We start from the raw sequence: 21,065 nt of genomic DNA on the forward strand, positions 1-21,065 counted from the left end.
GCGATGACTTGTCTTCGGATCATCATCAAGGATGTTTCCCAGACCGTCGCCAATAGCCCATTGTGAAGCTCTAGTGCTGCGTAAATAAAGTACCTACCTACCTCCTTCCCCCATTTATTCCCTACTTTCACTGTGTCTTTTCTTGCTGATTCTGTATTCATTATACAAATGTTGTCCTACAGATAAGAAGTGTTACAACCTAGTAACATGTCGATTTCTCTGCCATTTCAACTATAAAACAATTTTTATTTATTTGTTTCTAAGTGTGAAAGAAATATGCTTTTGTAATGTTTAAATCAATGATCTAGCTGATACATGCGTTGTTAAAATTGCTGTTTTTTTCTTTCTGGCAGATTGGTTCATTCTTCATGATCAACCTGTGCCTCGTTGTCATCGCCACGCAGTTCTCGGAGACAAAGAAACGCGAGATGGAACGCATGCGATTGGAACGATCGACCATGAACTCCAGCAGCAGCATTGCCAGCAACACTTTTTCCGAACCTACGGGTTGCTACAACGAGATTGTCAAATACGTAGCACACCTTACACGGCACGTCACTTTTTATGTTCACAACTGCATAATTTTTTGAATACCTAGAAAAGGCATATGAATAATCTTGTTTTTAACACTAAGCATATCATAGCCGGTCAAATGACCATTTAAGAACTTTTACATCGAAAAAACGCTTATCATCTTATCATTTTTGCACATTTGACTTCATGACTTTTTCTAACAATTATATACAGTTAATATTCTATTAATATTTTTTTTGTATTTTGTTTGTTTCGAATAATACTTGTCGTATACCTATTTCTACCACAACCGGTCATTTGACCGAGAGAACAATTTATTGCTTTATAAGGATCTAGGATCAGAAATGACGATGTAATGCGTGTTCAACGTATTGCATTCAATTAGTTCGTGCTCAACGTATTGCATTCGATTAGCACATTTCTGCAAAGACTTTTGCGTAGTTAGCTCAATCAGAATAACGGCGAATTCAAATTTCAAGAAAGTACCTAAAATTTTAGATTGGCATTTTTGTGTAAGAAAATGTGACTTAAACTAATTGTTTTGGTAAGTAGCTTATATTTCATTTTGATAGCCTTACTTCATTTCTAACTAATTGTTAATTTTTACCCAGAAAAATGTCGAAACAATCAAGACAGTGCAAGTTCTTAGAAGAAGTAATATTAAATATAAGAATAATTATAAGAATTATAATTGTTATAATTCATATATATTCTTATAATTATTAGAATAATTATTAGAGTTATAGAAATAATAATAATTAGAAGAAATATGTTTGCGGAAAATGTACAATGGAAACACCCTGTATATGTAAAAAGTACGTATTCTTTGTGTTTGTAATACATAAAAATTGGCAATACACAATTCTGCTTAATTATAATAAAGTTTTTTCTGTTTATTTCCTTCCTAACATCCATATTTCATACATTCAATCACGAAACATAAAGTCCAATCATTTGACCGACTATGGCAGAAATAGGTATACATTAAGTATTGGTATGTTTAGTATTAATGTATTTTAATTTTTTGATGCTTGAATTTTTAACTTTCAGGTACTAACAATAAGCGTTTTAACCTTTAGCCTAGCAAACATTGGCTCATTTATGAAAGATATGCTGTTATATCGCTTAATTTAAATATTATTCTGTCGCTGTCGAAAATGAATCTTATTTATTCATAATATGAACTACAATCTTCATTTAGAATGTAATATTGAGCAAACAAAGGAACGCTAGATGGAACGCCTGCTCTTGGAAAAATTGATCATGAACTTCAGCAGCTTTGCCAGCAACACTTTTTTTTCTAACCTACCGTTAGCTAGAGTTTGTTCACCAGGAGTTGGCACTTGGCTCCACCTCCTCGGACGAAGAGTTCATTTCAGCGCGGGAGTAAGAGGACAAACGTCTCCGCGCTTTAAATTGAGACAACCCTTAACGCGTGCCAAACGCTAACAGCGAATTCTTTATCAGTCTCTTACTTCGCTTTATCATCTGCTATTTTACCTTTCGTTACTCTAGCTAATTAAATATATTTTAAATTTAAAAACTGCTGTTTTCCCAGCAGAATGTCTCAAAAAGTGAATAGTTTGTAAAAAAAATATTCACTCAAGAGAGAGAAATATCAATAAATTTATGAAATAGTTGATGTCAAAAAAATGCACTTGAAGATTGCGAAAAAAATATTTTTGTCATACGATCGCCAAATAGCAACCTTGTTCAGGATTGTTCACATCCTTCTCCCAAAAATAGCAAAATAGTATCGTAGGATACCACGGAGACAAATGCCAACTCTTGGTGAACGAACTGTACAATAAATTGTCAATTACGTTGCACATCTCACATGGCATCAATTTTTATATTTAACTTCAATTGCATAAATTTTAAAAAATGAAATGCATTTAGTAATAGTAAATCTTCGCTCATCTGAAAACTATGTTCTTTATACGTATCAATTAGCTCTATAAAACAATTTAGGAATAGCTAAAACCAACAGAATATGTTTTTCTCGAATAAGACACATACAGAGATACATATATTTCGATTACGATGTTTGACTTAAGGGCAGACATTGTTTCATTTATGAAAAATAGAGCGTAATGTCGTTTAATTTTATCAATATTTTCTAACTGCAGAAAAAGATATCAGATTTACCATTCATCTAAATTATGCAACCAATAATGATTTAGTGTCTTTGAAGCAATGCAGGAGTAAGATAAGTCGTAAAAATCAGCAAAACGGGCTTAAAGCCCGAGAGAGATATTGATTAACCGGGATGCTAGCAATTTGGAGAATTCAACTTATACCATAATTAACGATTATCCTCAAACAACATCCCGAAATGCAGAGAAATCCGCAAATAACGCACTTTTTAGTGGTTTTATTCTGTTGTTTCCTAATGTTCTATCGACGACTTCGGTCACGTGAGCAATATTTAATTGTTTCGAAATCGGAAGTCTGCACCACTAGCACTTTTAACAGCGATAAAAAAAAATTATTATTTTATAAAAATACTATTTTCTTTTATGGTGCTGAAAAGGGGTTTAACATCGTCCACTTTCGAATCCTGTATTCCAAGAAAAAAAAGGAAAAAACTCAGAGGTGAAAACAATCAACTACAAGGAATTCCAAAATAATCATCTGCCTTTTTTATTTAGTCCTGCTGTGCCGATTTTTTATAATGCTCATGTTAGTCTGATTTTTTATGACTTGTGCAATCTTTTTTTTGAGATTATGGTTTTGAAGTTAATCTAAGTTGTTCAGTTCATTTTAAAGTTTTAACTTAAGACAATATTTAAATAAAGTTACCAGCTTAATGCATAACAAAATTAAAAGTGAAAAAAAAGAATTCAGACAAGTTGAGCCGTGACTGCTCAGGGGATAGAGCGTTCGCCTTCCCATGAGGTGCACCAGGTTCGAATCCCAGTGATGGCTGTTCGATACGAATTCCGCAGCCGGCTTGCACCGACCACAGTGCTGACGCAAAATATCCTCAGTGGAAGGCGGATCATGGGTTAGAGTCCCCTTGCTGTCAGGCTAACCGTGGGAGGTTCCTCTCCATGTAAAGCAAATGCGGGTTAATTCCATCGAAAAATCCCCCACGAAAGGAAGTTTCTCCCAATACTTGATCCAGGAGTTCCCTTGTCTTCTGAATTGAGTTCAAAATTACAGGGCTACGGAGATCAACATTAGTAGTCGTGAACCAAATTATTGGGTTGGCTGTTCGAAGACGATTGTGAAATAAAATAAAAAAAATTTATAAAATAAAATAAAGTTTATTTTTAATAAAAGACACAATGTACTAGCGTGGTCAAAGTAACCTTAATTATACAAACTTTAAACGTGCTTGTGCATAGGATTTAATACTGAGTAATTGTGAAAAATTGAGATAAACTTTACGAATAAATTTATATTTTAAGTATTTAAACTGCTAATAATCATATCATGTAGCTAATTATCATGTACTCAAGACAGTTTAAATTTGAACCTCCTTTTTAGATAGATTAAATAAGAGGATTTTTTAGAACTTCATTAATGAAATTATTTCAACTTTATGATATAAGTGAAGACACATACAGTTTTATTAATAAATATTGACCTATAAGACTGTCACTTGAATATTTATAGAAAAACACTCATTCTGAAGAAACTTCGTGTCAAAAATTATTTCGAAATTTCATGATCCAAAACGCTGCTTTTTCTAATACAATGGTATTTAATAAACACATTTGAGTTTTTTATACGCCGTGGTAGGAAAATTCTTATTTAACAAAGATTTCGATTAGATTTCGAAAGATTAGAAAATTCTTATTTATATTATTAATCTGGAATCATGCATAAAGCATGAGTTTTGCTACCCCTTTAAAAATCACCCACGAAACAGAAAATATATCTTTTTGTATTATTTTCAAAACTGCTGCAATTTCGAAAGAAACATTGTTTTTCGATTTGCTGTAGTTGGTACAAATTCCTGATAGATTCAAATAGCACCATTTTGATTATGAAATTTCAAATAGTTTTAATACGTGAAATTTTCAGTTGAAAAGACTACATAGATAACAAAGCATTTAATAAAAAGTAACCATTTAATAATTTCCTAAAAGATTTCTATCGAATTGTTGACGTTGCAGGTGCGGAAGAAGGCGACTATTGCTTTGGTATAAGCACTTCCGGAGAAAACGACGTAAAGAGGAATGTGGACGGACAAGCATATCCTTAAGGAGGACACGTAGATCCTCGTCTCAACATCACGGGTCCTGGTCATCATCAGAAAGAAGATCTTCTAAACAACGGAGATCTTCAGCATCCCTTAATGGCAACAGCCAGCAAGGAAATTCCAGCCGGAAAACATCGACCCATGTCCATCCTGTGCCAGAGATGGCCGTCCTCCAGGTTCCGTTCGCGGAGAGCCCTCAAGCTCCATGCGCGAGTCCGGAAATATCTGACATCGATCTGATCGGATCCCCAAGAAAACCCAAACTTGAAATACCTCATCGGGACCAACCCTCCTTCAGTGGCAGTGAATACATCTTCTCCACTGATTCATCAGGTACACTGATTCATCATTATTTTTCATTATTATCATCATAATTTTTCCATTATTATTCTTCATTATTTTCATCATTATTTTTCATCATTATTCATCATTCTCCACTGATTCATCAGGTACAATAATACATTTTTATTTTTTACAATAATTCATTGTTTTTCATTACTGTCATCATAATTTTTCCATTATTATCATTCATTACTTTCATCATTATTTTTCATCATTATTTTTCATCATTATTTTCATCATTATTTTTCATTATTATTTTTCATTATTCTCCAATAATTCATCATTATTTTTCATTATTATTTTTCATTATTCTCCACTAATTCATAATTATTTTTCATTATTATCATCATTATTTTTCCATTTTTATCATTCATTATTTTCATCATTATTCATCATTCTCCACTGATTCATCAGGTACAATAATTCATTGTTTTTCATTATTATCATCATAATTTTTCCATTATTATCATTCATTATTTTCATCATTATTTTTCATTATTATCATCATTATTTTTCAATTTTTATCATTCATTTCTTTAATCATTATTCATCATTCTCTACTGATTCATCATAATTCTTTTTCCAAATATTTGCGTGAATACTGTTTGATTCTCTTTGAATAAATTTCTTTTTTTATGTAGTACCCACGCTACCACAAGATGTACCCAAAGACTACTCTCCTCGAGTGTCCATTTCCCATGAACCCGGAAGGCGAAGAGTATCTAGCGGCAGTTCCAGAAGAACATCACGGCTCACGTGCGCCCAACTACTTGCCCTGAGTGGCACACAAGGTGCCGCTCTGGCCGCCAGTTGCAACTTCGCCGTCCACAGAATTTGTTCCGGTATTGGAAGAGGTGAGTTCAACCTCAATTCTCGGTTTATATTTCCGTGAACTCATTCGTCTTACAAAGCCCACTAACCTACACTGGTGTAGTAAATTAAGAGAATGTGCAGACTTGGTCGATTATCTCTAGAACTACAGGACCGATTTTAATGAAATTTGATATGTACATACATTGATACAATACAAAACAAATAAAAATTCAACAATTGTAATACACACTCATGATCGTGCATAACACACGTTGGAGTCGGAAGATATGAAACAGCGGTTGCAGAATAAACAAAAAAAATAGGTTAATAGAGGGTATGGTCACCTCTTACAGATATACAGGCCTTTGCAGCGTGTATTCCATACTTGAAATAAGGCAGTTTATCATTTCCAGTGGCAATTGTCCTGAATTGTGTAGCAGCAATTTTATACCTTCCGACCCCAACGAGTGTTATGCATGATCATGCGTGTGTATTACAATGATTGGATGATCATTTATTTTGCATTGCATCATCATTGTATTTTGCATTGTATGTACATATCAAATTTCATTAAAATCGGTTCAGTAGTTCTGGAGATGATCGACCAGGTCTGCAAATTCTCTTAATTTCTTACAACAGTGTATACATTGCTGAGTTTTTGTCTTAAGCCACTGGTCAATACTAACATATCAATTTTAAGACAGATGGGTGCTCTTCTTGTTTTCCAGTGGCTCTATCTATGACCACGAATTCAATTTCTGTGACACACATACGTCACAGTCCATTTTACAAGTTCACAATTTTGACCTGATCCAGGGCATCATCTATCTCCCATTCAGTACCCTCAGAGGTCATAGCTGAATAAAAAATTTAATTAATTTCTTACAATTATCCTTAGTTTACTTTAAGATAAAATAAAAAAAAGCTTACCCAATAAATATTGATAGTTACTTTGTGATTTTCATAAAAATATTTTATATTGTAAATTATGCAAGAAATTCGTTTTTCTCGCAGAAATGAATGAAATAAAGAAGACAAAGATATTCTCACGAAAATATAAAAACGAACATAATCCATCAAGTTTTAGATGTGGTTGAAGTTAAAACATATTCCATCAGAAAAGAAGGGATTGACCTTTCAGCGCGTTGAGTTTGATTTCTCCTCCCTCATTTTATTGTTCAAGACAATCAATGGAGAAATGACAGCACACTATAAATGATCTGCTGCTGCTGCTTTCAAGAAACTCTGATTTAAAGTTTAAAATTCAGAAAAAAAAATCCTCTTTTGATTTTTTTTTCATTGAAAATCGTTAACGTTATCTCTCTTTTTATTCGAACAAAAGAATATTAATCGATTTCGTTTTATTCTTCGCCAAATTTTTTTTCTTCCTTTTCTGGTCGTTATTGATTTTAGCAAAGAGCCGGAGCACTCCAGAGCTGTGTCTGGAGCTGGAGCTGGAGCTCTAAATTTTTCCCATGTTTATGGGCTGTTTTTGTTCACCTTCATTTTTTATAATGAAAATAATAGTTAATATCGTTAATTAGTATTTTAATTTTATCAGTTTTAGGGTTTTCTTTTTTCTTCAGAGATGGAAAATATCTCGTAAAAAACATGACTTTTACACTACATGACCTGATCTCAACACTCAGCTAAATTTGAATTTTTCGTGAGAGCTGATATTTAATAATTTTATAACCGTCGTTGAACTGCAGATCCAATTTAGGGTTTACGGCTACTACTGTTTAACTCCGTAGCCTTATAATTTTGAACCCAATCCAGAAGACGAGGGAACTCCTGGATCAAGTATTAGGCGAAATTCGCCTTCGTGGGGGAGAACTTTTTGATGGAACTAACTCGCATTTGCGTTACGTAGAGAGGAAAACCAAGAAAACCTTCTGCGGGTAGCCTGACGGCAAGGAGACTCTACCCCATGATCCGTCTACCACAGAGGATAATTTACGATAGCATTGCGATCGGTTCGAGCCGGGTGAGGAATTCTAATCGACCAGCTACCGCTGGGATGGAAACCGGGTCATCTCATTAAGAGGCGAGCGCTCTATCCTCGAGCCACCACGATTCATGTGATTTTTACAATGCTGTTTTCGTAGGCTATTAAGGCATAAGGGGGTGCGATTGTTCTTTTTTCCCAGTGGCGCCATCTGTGGCCCCAAGAATTCAGCTTCTGCCACGCCCATGGTTCACACTTCGTTTATAGGGCAGGCCAAATCATACATCCATTCACAGATCGTAATTTTGACCTGAACCAGAGAACGATTAATCTCCAATCCAGTACCACAAGACGAAGAATTTGTTATGGGAACATGGAGGACTTTGTGACCTGACAGATTTAGCGTGCACTTGTCACGTGCACTACACGGGGAGTCTTCGGCCGGCTGGATTCGAACTCCAGCTAGGAGTCCAGCTTCCTACCAATTAGGCTATTCCAGCCCATATTTTTAGAATAAAAACTTCAAATTAAAACCTGGAACACAAAAGCGCAATGCATAAATATATTATAAAATTGCCGTACCTCATTCGTGGCGGGTGATTTGTTAAACTTGAACATTTTAAGCTGACACAAAACTCACCGCACAAGTTAGTCCCACAGCTGTACCTGAGCATAGTTGTTCCCAAGATATACCAAGACGCGACGCAGGCATTCGTTGCGACACACGCGACACCTATTACTGTGGACAACAGAATGGCCTTTACTTAAAAAGCAGCCTTTAGAAATGATACATTTTTGGTTCCTATCTATCATTTTTTAATTTTTAATTTCATTTCTAAAAGTTCATAACTGCACAATTTCAATTTTTAAAAATAAATATTAAAATATTAAACTTTATTCCCTGTCCATAATTTTTAAATTGTAATTTTCAATCTTCAATTGTAATATTCAATTTTAAAAAAACATTAGCTGAAATACGCAATTTCATCTTTTTTTTAAATAAATATAAAAATTATAATTTTTTTTCTTACCAATCGTTTCTTAATTTTAATTTTTGATTTTGAAAGTTTATTATATTTGGCGTCAAAGAATATTACTTTCATAAAATTTATTTTATTAAACAAATATTCTTTATAACTTTACTATTAAAATGTTCAAATATCAAGGAATAATAATTAATGTTAAATGTAAACACTCAATAATTACAAGCTTTACTACAGTTAACTACTTTATTAAGGATATGAGCCAAACAAAGTATTCAGCAGATATTATCTAATATTTTTCACTGCTTTGGGAGATATTTAATTTATTTCTTACTCCAAAATAAAATTCTGGACTAAAATCCCTTACTTTTAAAAGATCTTTTTTCGAATATTCTGAATTTTGTAAACGAGAAAAAAACTAACGAGATTTAATATTAAGACAATTAATTAGACTAATTAACTCCAAAAAACTGCACCATGTTCTCTTAAAATCTTTTGTGAATACAATTTAGCTGTACAAAAGAAGAAAAAAATTTAATTAGGTATCGATTTGCTAAGACGTTTTCTTCTTTAAAAATTGTAAAAAACAAAATGTATGTTTTCTTCGTTAAGTTTTTATTATTATTGTTGTTGGTTAAAAAATGCCTTCAAAAATTATTTTGTAATAAATTTAATGAAATATATTGCTATAATTAGCTTGGAATACATAACCATTCTTTTATAAAGATATTAAAATGTATTTACTTGAATCTGGAAAAAAAATTATAAAAATCCTTTTTGATAAAAAGGAATTTTAAAGGTTAGTTTATGAGTAATATATAATTTTTTATATTTTTCTTTTTCTATTTGGATGTTTTCTCGAAAAAATATAAAAATCAAGACTAAATTACGGTTTTAAGGACTTTTTAACGTGATGGCGAAAAATTTAATTTTCTTGGAAATGTTTAAAAATAAATATAAATAGTGTATCACAATTAAATATGACATGGAAGGAGACGTTCGTTTTTCATCTTATTAATTGTTAAAGTGGTTGTTTGGTTTAAACAAATTTTGATTATTATCGAGTAAAAAAATCAAATTTATAGTAAAAAATTTAAATTTAGTTGTTTATTAATTTTTTAGATTATTTTCATTAAATCCGCAGTTAAAGTCTATATAAAACTTTACAAATCTTTTGAACGATATCCTCACTGATCTAAAACCATTGAATTGTTTCTCACCAAACCCAGACTTTCAACCATATTTTTATTCTACCTAATTTAATAAATCTTATAACAATAAAATCTTATAAAATATCTCATAACAGAACATTTTCCTTATTAACGAATGTAATTTGATAGGGGAATTAAAACGTCGTATGGGATCCACTTGAAAATTAATTTTCTCTGTGCATTTATATACCCATAAAAATTTACAATACATACAAATTACTGACAAGTTTTGTCAACTAGATAGAGAAATAGCTTCGATTATAGTACAGTGTCATATAAGCAAAGGGTGTCCCAAAATTAAAGCAAGGTTTGAATTAAATATGAAATACAGTGTTTAGTCATTAGATTGCTATTTTTTTCATTGAATTGCGGGATTAGCTGTTATTGACAATGTCAACCATCATCTATGAAATGGTACCCCACCTTAGAATCGAGTTAACATGTCTTATATACTAGGGAATTGCAATTGTTTTTATGTAGTGGTAGATACACTACAGTACTCCCCCACCAGAATTATATCTGTGATGGAATTCAATGAACGGATACCACTAGTTGATTCATTGCCGCTCTGTGAGAAGCCGGGAGAGCTGTATTAAGATCACCGTACTTTTTGAAGGCTGATTGTGAGATCTGTATTAAGTTCACGATCGTGGTCGCTCCTGTGTTGCCAGTAGCAATCGAGAGAAATATGTTATGCGTTGCGTGAGATCGAAACTGAGTAGCAACAGCACGAGGAGATGAATAATGTCATAGTCACAAGTAGCAAGTCAACTTTGCAATGTTAACCATCTATCGAAGTAGGCGTTACTGTCTAGGTAGGCTTGTAGGTGACGAAGTGGGCGTTTCTTTTAAGGTAGTCATGTTCACATCACGTTCGGGTCACCAATGTGGGATTAGCTGTTATTGACAATGCCAACCTTCATCTATGAAAAGGTACCCCACCGTAGAATCGAGTTAACATATCTTATATACTAGTGAATTGGAATTGTATTTATGTAGAGGTAGATACACTACAGAATCATAAAGTACATAGGATAGGGTTGTTCATGAAATAACACATCAGGCAAATGGCCTTCACGGCTTTGCTGGTACATACGCACACTTTTGTCGAAATTTTTCATGACCTTTCTGCGTAATTGTGACTGAATTTCGTTAATGCGGTGTTTAATTTCCTCTTGTAATGCACTGGTGGTTGTGGGCTTGTTGACATAGACCTTTGACTTCAAATAACCCCATAAGAAGAATCTAATGGTGTTAAATCACGTGATCTAGGGGGGGGGGCAATTCTGATCACCGAAATGAGAGATTACACGACCAGGAAATGTCTCATGCAGTAATTGAATTGTTGTAACTGTTAAAAACACGTTGTATCGTATAACGCTCCATTTTTACTAACCCTAAACTGTCAGCTGCCAAATTGTTCTTTTTTTCAGGGTTGCCAACAATTTACTGCAAAAATAGATTCAAATTCAAATCTTGTGTTGATTTTGGGACGCCCTTTAGATAGACTGGGCTTTATTATCATTATCTTAAAAATCATCTTTAACATACAAAGTATTGCTCATTTAAAAAATTTTAATCTAATCTAGTGTTGTACAATTCAAAAAATATGACAGTTCTATGCTTGAAGCTACTCAAATTCAATGTTCCATTGTCGAATATTCAACAAAAATGCCTATTTCACTGAGTTTTCTCAAGTCTAAAAACAAATCCATCATACTGTCTAAGTTTCGGCAGTAAAATGGCTTTCGAAGTCGAAACCTTCAAGCATTTTACGTTAAAACTGAAGATGAATATACTCATACATACACTATGAGAGATCGATTTCGGTTTATTTAATGTCGTTCGAAAAGATTCAAAGTATATATTCGTTTCAATGATTCTTTCCCGTGTAGTATTGAATAATTTATTGAAGGGGCATTCATATTTCATAATCTCGTATTTGTATATTCATTCCAAATAAAATAAAATTGCAAACAGATTTGTTTACCAGATCTTCAAAAAATTCTCACACAACGCAAAGCTTTATTTGTATTAAAACTAGAATTAAAAATGGCATGCAATGTTTCGAATAAGCGCTTCAGTATAATCTTCTCTTTTTACGTTTTTTCACCCGAAGATAAAAAATGGCAAGATGATGGATAAAATTTTTAACCTTTATTTATTTATTAATTTTATTTTTTTGTCAAAAACAGCATTAAAATAGTTTTTTACTCTCAAAATTTAAAAACAAATCCAACATACTCAAGAAAAAAATTTTGATGGTCTTCCATTGATGGACGTACAATGGACGTACATGATAACCATCAATAATTCCATCATGAACCATTGTGGTTTTTGATGGTAACCAAAATAAGTAACCAGCACCCTAATGTAGGAATTCGGACAGATTTATGATGGTCCAACATAAGAATAGCGACTTGTTTTGATGGTTTTTTGCATTGAACCATCATAATTTTACGTCATAGTTTCTTAAAAATCAAATGTTGGAATGATCGTGAACCATCATCACCCCAATGTAAGAATACGGCCTGATTTATGATGACCAACATAAAAAAAGAAACTTTTTTGATGGTAACTGATGGTTCCTGAGAGCCAACAAGAATTTCCATTAAACCATCATGTAAATATATAGTTGCAACCATCACGGATCATCATGGATCATCATCATTGATCCATGGGAATCAAACTTCTCTTGATGGTTAACCATCATAGAGTATAAAAGTGGCATTTTCTATCATAAAATGATGGGCGTTTGTTGACATATCAAAAACAATGAACGCATAAGAGAAAATATTGGATGATGGTAACCATTAAATGATGTTGGACCATCATGAATCGCACGGAAACCAACATAAACCATCAAAATTTTTTGAAGGGACCATCAAGAATTTTTATGTGGGATATTGTCTTAGTTTCTGTAGTAAAACATCTTTTTTAAGGGAAATTTTTCAAGCATTTTGTCTTGAAATATATATATATATACATAGATGCCAACTTTCGAGCACGATTTTCCCCAGTGGTAGTAAAATGGAATTTATATTACAATTTCAGGCAGAAACATACGTTGCATTTTGAAAGAACTTTTACGGACTACAGCGAAAGTATTGCATATTAATGTATATGCTTAATATTTTTTAAGATAGTGGTGGTTAAAAAGATTATAAATTAAGTTTATAAATGCAAGGAATATATAGAAAGCATCCATTTTACTACCACTTTAAAGATAGAAATAAAATTTTACGCCAAATGCGTAAAAGTTGGCAGGTATGTATATACTACTTAATTTAAAAAAATCATTAATTTATAAAAATTTAAATTTCATAATTTTATTTAAAAAATTATATTTTATAAACTGAATCAAACATATTAACTAGTTATCAACCTTTTTGGAAAAGAAAATTGATGATAAAGTTCAATCTTCCCATTTGGGTTTTGAACCTATGACCTCTCAGGTAGAAAGTGGGCACATTAACTGTTCCACAACGTGCACTCATCAACATTTTAGCTTTTGTTGATTTAAAGCTAAATCAACTGAAACTTTAATGGGGCCTATTTTACCCTAGGGCTCTCATCAGAAGCTATTCAAGGTCTTTAAACATGCTCTTTCATTTCATATGTTTTAATAGGATTGTTCGGTATGTTTGCTTGCCTTGTCAGTTAGAACGTTATTGTTTCCCTGTACTGAACTTAAAATTGCGTTTTGTGTCTATTCTTTCCATTTTTAAAGCAATTTATCTCACTATTTTTGATGTTTGGGATTGATATAGCAGGGTATTCAAAAAGTATAAAAGCAGTTAAATATCTGGAGAGAAAAAACGCATCGGACCATTCTCTGCATCCATTCTGTCACGGAAACTTATATGTGATATCACAAGACAAAGTACCATGAAAGTCACATAATTGGGACATTTCAAAACGGCCTCACCTGTGACTGTCACTGCTGTGAAGGTTTTTGACTTTATTATGACGCCACTGTGACAATCTATGCTATCTGGGCAACAAACCTAAAATAAATCTAGATTTCACTTAAAAAAAAGTAACAGATTTAATAAAAAATAAACAAACAAGTCATTTCATAACAACAACAAAATCCAAAAGATTTCTGCTGTTTTTTTTGTTTTTGTTTTTGTTTAAAGAACAGCTCAAAAAATATGACCTCCTAACGTCATTTTATAAACACACGTTTAAATATCCTCGTTTCAAATTACCCATTTCAAAATACTTCACACATTAATTTACCATTTCCCACTTTCTGAAACTCATTAAAAAATTATTTACTCTCATGTGGAATCTTCTGTTGCATAACCTGATTCATGTTTGTGCAAACATTTTCTATTCAATGTTTCTGCTATTCAATGTCCCTTTTGTTCGCTGAGTTTACAGAGTTTGTTCTAATCAATCATTCAACTTCGCTGGACCTCATTTAATAACAATCTATTTGCGATAAATGAAATAAAGCAAATTATATTGTCCGGAAATTTGTAAGTACTGTAATGAATGATTGGTTATTGGCTTAACCTCAAAAGGAACATTATATAAAATTCTACAAACAAACCCGCAATTTAATGGCGAAGAAATCAATTATTCATCAATTAACTAATATGACGAAGTTTTTATTTTTAGTTTAAAAAAAACGATAGTTTTTTATACGCTTTAATAACTTTTAAAATTGAAAAAAAAGTTGAGAATCTATATTATATAAAACGCTAATACGTACGTATGTATGTATGTATCAATAAAACGTATGATATTTCTTTTCTCGCCCTGGCAACAGTTTTCATTTTTAATTGATTGGATTCGGCGCGCAAGAGCACGTAGTGAGCAACCAGATAACAATAGCCAGAGTGAGCATTATCAGGCTGTTCAATTCAGATTTATGCACTAAAAACATGACAATATTTAATTTAAACTCAATTGGGTATAATATAGCCTACGTCACAGGTTGTGTTGTTCCTACTAAATTTAACCCATGAACAGCATTTTCTGCGAGCCTAACTTCAAGCCACAAATAAACAAACGAAGTGTTCGATCGTTTAAATAGCTGCTCGCCAGATTTTATTGCATTATAAAGAAAAGTTATTGAAACTAAATACGACTAAATAAACAACAACAACTAAAACAAATAACAACAACTACTAATAACAATAACTAAATAAACAACAACTAAATTCCATTCGTTTAGCATTGCGTCATATGTTGTTCCTACTAAATCGAAGTAGTTGTGTTTTTTTCATATTATACCCAATTAGGAATTAATTAATTAATTGAAGTGAGAATGCTTTAAAAGGCCGCTGTTGAATTGATATTTTTCTACTGGGAGCTACCTTAACGTCTAAAAAACGTTTAAGTGTTTGTATTGAATGCATTGATTTTTTTTATATTTCGCGTTTATTTATGCATTGAATTTTCACGCTTTAAAATGTAGAATATTAGTGAAGCAATATTTGATAATTTATTTTGCTAATATGTTTCTTATTTAGCTAATGTTTTGATTTTTTCACCATGTACAATCTAAATAGCTAATATACTTTTTTAAAAGCCAATAAGAACATTGGTAGAATTCTTCTACATAAGTACAATACTATGTCTTTGATGATAAAATACTATGTCTTTGATGATAATATATTATGTCTTTGTGCTAGAACATTGTGTTCATTGGCGAGCGAGCGCAGCGAACCATGGTTCACGGCGTGAACCACATAGGATTGCGTAGCAATTCTCGGGGGTTGGCGAGCGTTAGCGAGCAGAGGGCGGAGCCTCCTAGTTAATACATAAAATTAGATTAAGTTTCTAATTTCTTTCAAAATTTAACCGCAATTACCACTTTTTTTTTTTAAATGCAAAAAATCAGCATTTTTTTTTTCATTAATAAATACAGAGAACTAAAACAAAACATAATACACAAGTTCTAAGTTTAAATTTTAATTTTTTTATGTGTAAATAAATGTTTAATTTACCATCAGTTTACTATCCCAAATGATCTCGGGCGAATGAAAAAAGTTAAATATTGGTCTTTGTACATGAAAAACCATCTGCATAACTTTCTTTTTCGCTCACGAGAGTCATTTTTTTTTTACTTTTATTTCTATGTGAATTCATCAACCATCGGCATATACAATTATACAAAACGCGTCCGCAGTCCCACAAATAACAAAACTTCCAAATAAATATTGGCAAACTTCCAATCACAGCAGATTATTATTATTTTTGCTTCCGGTTGAATAAAAACGTGATAAAACAAAACGTATTGACGAATTCTGCTATTGCCGAGTATACTCGGGATAGTAAATATTTGCAATATATACATACCCGAGTTAACACGGGATAATCAGGGAAGCGGTTAAAGCATCGCGTGTTTAATTGGGTACCTTTAAAAATTGTAAAAAAAAAAAAAGAAGTCTGGTTCAAATTGCGGTAAAAAATACACGCACCCTGAATTTACGCTAAAATGTCCAGACATTATTTTTACCGGGAAATTTATGCAAAAAATACACTATACGCTAATTTTTACTGTAATTACTACTGTCAAATCTCTGTAATTAAATAAGTGTTAATTTAAAATGTGTTTAAAGGTAATAGTGGATTTTACGGTTGCTCCACTTAGAAAGTCGTATTTTCATCTGGAACTTTTAATAAAGTATAGATACTATTATTATTATAGTTGAATGCGGACATGCGTGCCCTTTTTCACCTGATCTTCCCACCACACTCCCCAACTGTGTGTGGTGGGCGTTACATCAGAGTGCATTCCACATCACTAGGACAAGATGGGAGAAAGTCTCCGCTGATAAACAACCAGCGTTTAGCAAGGATTATTAAGCTACATTCTAACATAACGTAGGCAAACACTAAACCGACCACACAGCCTATGCAACCATGAAATTCAGAGACGAAATATTCACTCGAATTTGTCCGTTTGTATGATCACCACAGAGTTAGAGGAAGGGATATTTTGACCTACAATACGGGGGGGGGGGATTATTTTATATCAATCAACTAAATGTTTTTGTCAACTTTTCAACTTTCTAATTCAACTTTAAGAAATCTAAACGCACATATTTCCATGTTTTTCTGAGACACATGCAACTGTTTCATTGCGGGCCAAACTGAATCAGACAATCCGCATTCTCCCTCGATATTTTATAATGATTAATTGTATAACCAGCTTGAAACAGGCCAGCTATTTGTTACTATTTGTGCTCAATCTTCGTAGCGTTGTAATTTTGAACCCATCTCACTAGAGAAGGGTTCCTAGGGGCTAGAACTCCTTGATCTAGCGATCAGACTTCCGTGGAAGACTTTTCGATGGAATCTACCCGCATTTGCATTACATTGAGAGAATAACCACAAAATCCTCCCATGGTTAGCCCGACGGGGGGAATTTTAACATATGATCAGCCTGCCACAGAGGATATTTTATTCCAACTTTGTTGCACAGCCGCTGGCCAAGTTATTAAACGCACTCTAAGATTCTATGTGAAATTTTAATTATCAGATGATACTAACAGCTTTATTGTTTTTACGCCACCGAAACCAGTTTGTACTTGTTTACGTTCGTGTATCAGTTGGTTAAATTAGGCGATATGTAATATAATTACGACGATTAGATAAATTCGGCGATATATTATATAAAAATATAATATTTATTATATCAATCATTATATTAGTATATTAAAATAATTAGACCAAATTATTAGACGCACTATAGTGTTTTAATAATGACATGTTTTGCACGAGTTTATAGGCAGTACTTTTATATTTAAACATACATGTAATGGGTTTTTATTGAGGAGATTTTTTTATATACTTCCTATTTGTATTTATTTTCAACGTATTGCATTACAGTGTTAACTAATTGAGAACGTAAGCAAGTGCAAAGCGTTGTTATTTGTAATATTTTCTTATTGAGGATGAATTGTGTGTGTTTTAGGGGAGAAGCACATGTCGGCGCCCACTCTCATCTTCTATTATCCGGAACATGATAAAGAATTCCGCCCCCCTGAAGGGGGTGTCGAGGATTGGAGTAATGTAGAGGATTCTGAATCTGAACTGGATGAATTCTCTTTCGTGGAACGGTACAGGACATCTCTCTGCTGCCGGTGGTGGAAACCCAAACAAGCAAAACTGAAGAAGATCGTTGACCATCGGTACTTTCAGAGAGGTATCCTGACCGCCATACTAGTTAACACTCTAAGCATGGGCATTGAATACCACAATCAGGTAACAAGCTTATTCATTAATTCCTTAATTCTTAATGTAATCATATATCATTCATTCAAAATTTAATAGTCATAATCTCATTCATTAATTTATGAACCAATGATCATCAACTCATTTATTAATTTATAATTCAACGAGCCGACCAGTCCGTGTAGGGGGCAGGGAACTGTCCTTGCATCAGAAAGGTTCTGGGTTCGAATCCCGGGCAAGGCATGGATGTTTCTTTCCCTCTATCTGTGTTCTATGTCCTTTCTCCTTTGTGTGTGAATGTGTGAATGTGACCCGCCCTATAAACGGGTTGTGGTAGTGTGACGTGGGCGACGCTGTTCCACCGCCGTGGCTTCTCCACAGGTGCCCACTGGGTAACGAAAAGAGAATTAGCAGTTCTGGCACTTTCTGTGGCCAATGGACAATAGCTCCAAGTGCCTGCCATTAAAAAAAAAAAAAGAAATTCAACGATTATTAATTCATAAGCTGGCGATCACTGATTCTTAATGCAATCATATCTCATTCATTCATAATTTAATAGTCACAATCTCATTCATTATTGATTCATAAACCAATGATCTTCATCTCATTTATTAATTCATAATTTAGCAATTATAATTCATAAGCTTCACTAATTCTTAACGTAATCATGTCTCATTCATTCGTAATTTAATAATCATTATCGCATTCATTAATTCATAAACCAATGATCATCATCTCATTTATTAATTCATAATTTAACGATCGTTAATTTATAAGCCAGCGATCACTTATTCATAATGTTTTCATAGCTCATTCATTGATTCATAAACCAATGCTCATCTCATTTATTAATTAATAATTTGAAGATCGTTAATTTATTAGTTAGGGATCACTAATTCATAGTGTAATCATTATTTCATTTTTTAAATCAAAATTGTTCCGTACTTAAAATTTTATGTAAATCAGTTTTAGAATTAAAGAGCAAAAAAGAAAAACTTATTCTTTGAAATTTGAAAAACATTCAATTTAAAAATCATTTTATATGACAGTTTGTATGAAATCTATATATATATTTCTCTTACACGGCACCAAAAAAAAAGCCTCATTACAACTCCCCGAATGGCAACGTTAGAAAATAGACCAATGATTGCTGCTAAAAATGTCACATGGCAAATCTAAATGAGGTGGCTCAACATATAGCGCTTTTAAAAACGGAAACAATAACCAGAGTGAGCATTATCAGGTTTTTCAATTCAGATTCATGCCCTAAAAACATGATAATATTTAATTTAAACTCAATTCTCTCTCTGTTCTCTGTATAATTTTCATGTATACAGAGAACAGTCGGCAAAGAATTCTGTTAGGTTAAAAAACATTTCGCTAAAAAAAGAACAAATTTTAAAAGAAATAAAAATAAACAACTTAAAAAATATAAATGCTGTTGCCAGCCATAGAATTTTTTGAAAGTTAACTTAGCAGCATAAATCAAAATGACATGGAAGCGCAACTAGATCAAAATTATGATACCTGAGCGCTTGACGTAACAAGTCCTTCAATTCTATAAGTGTTGTATCGCCAAATGCCCAGATTAACAATTGTGTTTTTAAAGAAAATCTATAAAAAGTTTTATATAAAAAAAAACTTCTATCCAGCTACTTCTACAACTGCTTCTTGAAGAACTTGGCTCATTGATTAAAAATGTTTTAATTTTACAGTACTAACTTTACTTCTACTTACATAATTGCTATGACCCTCTTTCATTACATTTTACAACTTCATGCTAAATTTGAGGACTTTAAGTTGTTTTGCGGTTGAATACTGACATTTAGAAATGGGTACTTAAAAAAAAAATATTTAGAGGTTAAGAGTTGTCTCAGAATAATTTGAATTGTTGACACTGAATTTAATAATGGAAACAATCGTTTTTGTGAAAAATTGCATTGTATTGCTGACATCAAAACTATATATCCTTTTATATATATATATATATAGATATAAATATATATATATATATAATAATATAATATAATATATATATATATATATATATATATATATATATAGATATAAATATATATAATAATATAATATAATATATATATATATATATATATATATATATATATAGATATAAATATATATCTATATATATAAAAATCTCTTGTCACAGTTTTAGTGGTTAAACTCCTCCTAAACGGCTGGATCGATTTTGATGAAATTTTATATGTATATTCAGTAGGTATGAGAATAGGTTTATAACTAATTTTTTTTTCATTTTTGGACAGATTTAACGTATATTTTAAATATATCTTTATTTAATCATATTCCAATCCAAACTAGACATAGAAACCTGATAAATCAAAAAGTAATATTCACGCACGTTGCAACAATTCACTTTAAACTCTAATACTTATGCTCGCCCTTAAAAGAAGAGCATCAAATATATTTGCAAGTATGTGAATAAAGGCAGTGATATGGCAGTATTTCGAGTTGAAAATACCAATGTGACCGCTTTTCCAGTGAATAACAACGACGAAATAACGCTCTACCAAATTGGCCGGTACATCAGCTCCAATGAAGCTGTTTGTCGCAACTTTGGATTCCCTATTCATGATTCTACCGTTAGTCATTTAGCCGTCCATCTTGAAAACGGTCAGCGCGTATATTTCACGAACGAGACAGCGATTGACAGAGCTATAAATCCACCAAGAACTACACTCTACGAATTTTTTTGAATTGTGTAATCGTGCGGATGCTTTTGGTGCCTTTGTATGGACATTACTCTACTCAGAAGTACCACACTATTTCACATGGTCTCAAACAAAAAAAAT

General features: G+C 32.4%; 1 protein-coding gene across 1 annotated transcript in view; it reads left to right on the forward strand.

Moving 5' to 3' along the window:
• The window catches only part of LOC107441470 (voltage-dependent T-type calcium channel subunit alpha-1I), a 325,335-nt gene that overhangs the window by 207,975 nt on the left and 96,295 nt on the right, over positions 1 to 21,065 (forward strand). Inside the window, exons 7-10 of the mRNA XM_087166313.1 lie at positions 354 to 550; positions 4,659 to 5,077; positions 5,728 to 5,940; positions 17,975 to 18,264. Coding sequence (XP_087022439.1) covers positions 354 to 550; positions 4,659 to 5,077; positions 5,728 to 5,940; positions 17,975 to 18,264 — 1,119 coding nt within the window. The remainder of the gene's footprint in view (positions 1 to 353; positions 551 to 4,658; positions 5,078 to 5,727; positions 5,941 to 17,974; positions 18,265 to 21,065) is intronic.

This window comes from Parasteatoda tepidariorum, chromosome 6 (assembly GCF_982258835.1).
Source record: "Parasteatoda tepidariorum strain Cologne lab strain chromosome 6, Ptep-v5.0, whole genome shotgun sequence".
Taxonomy (NCBI): domain Eukaryota; kingdom Metazoa; phylum Arthropoda; class Arachnida; order Araneae; family Theridiidae; genus Parasteatoda; species Parasteatoda tepidariorum.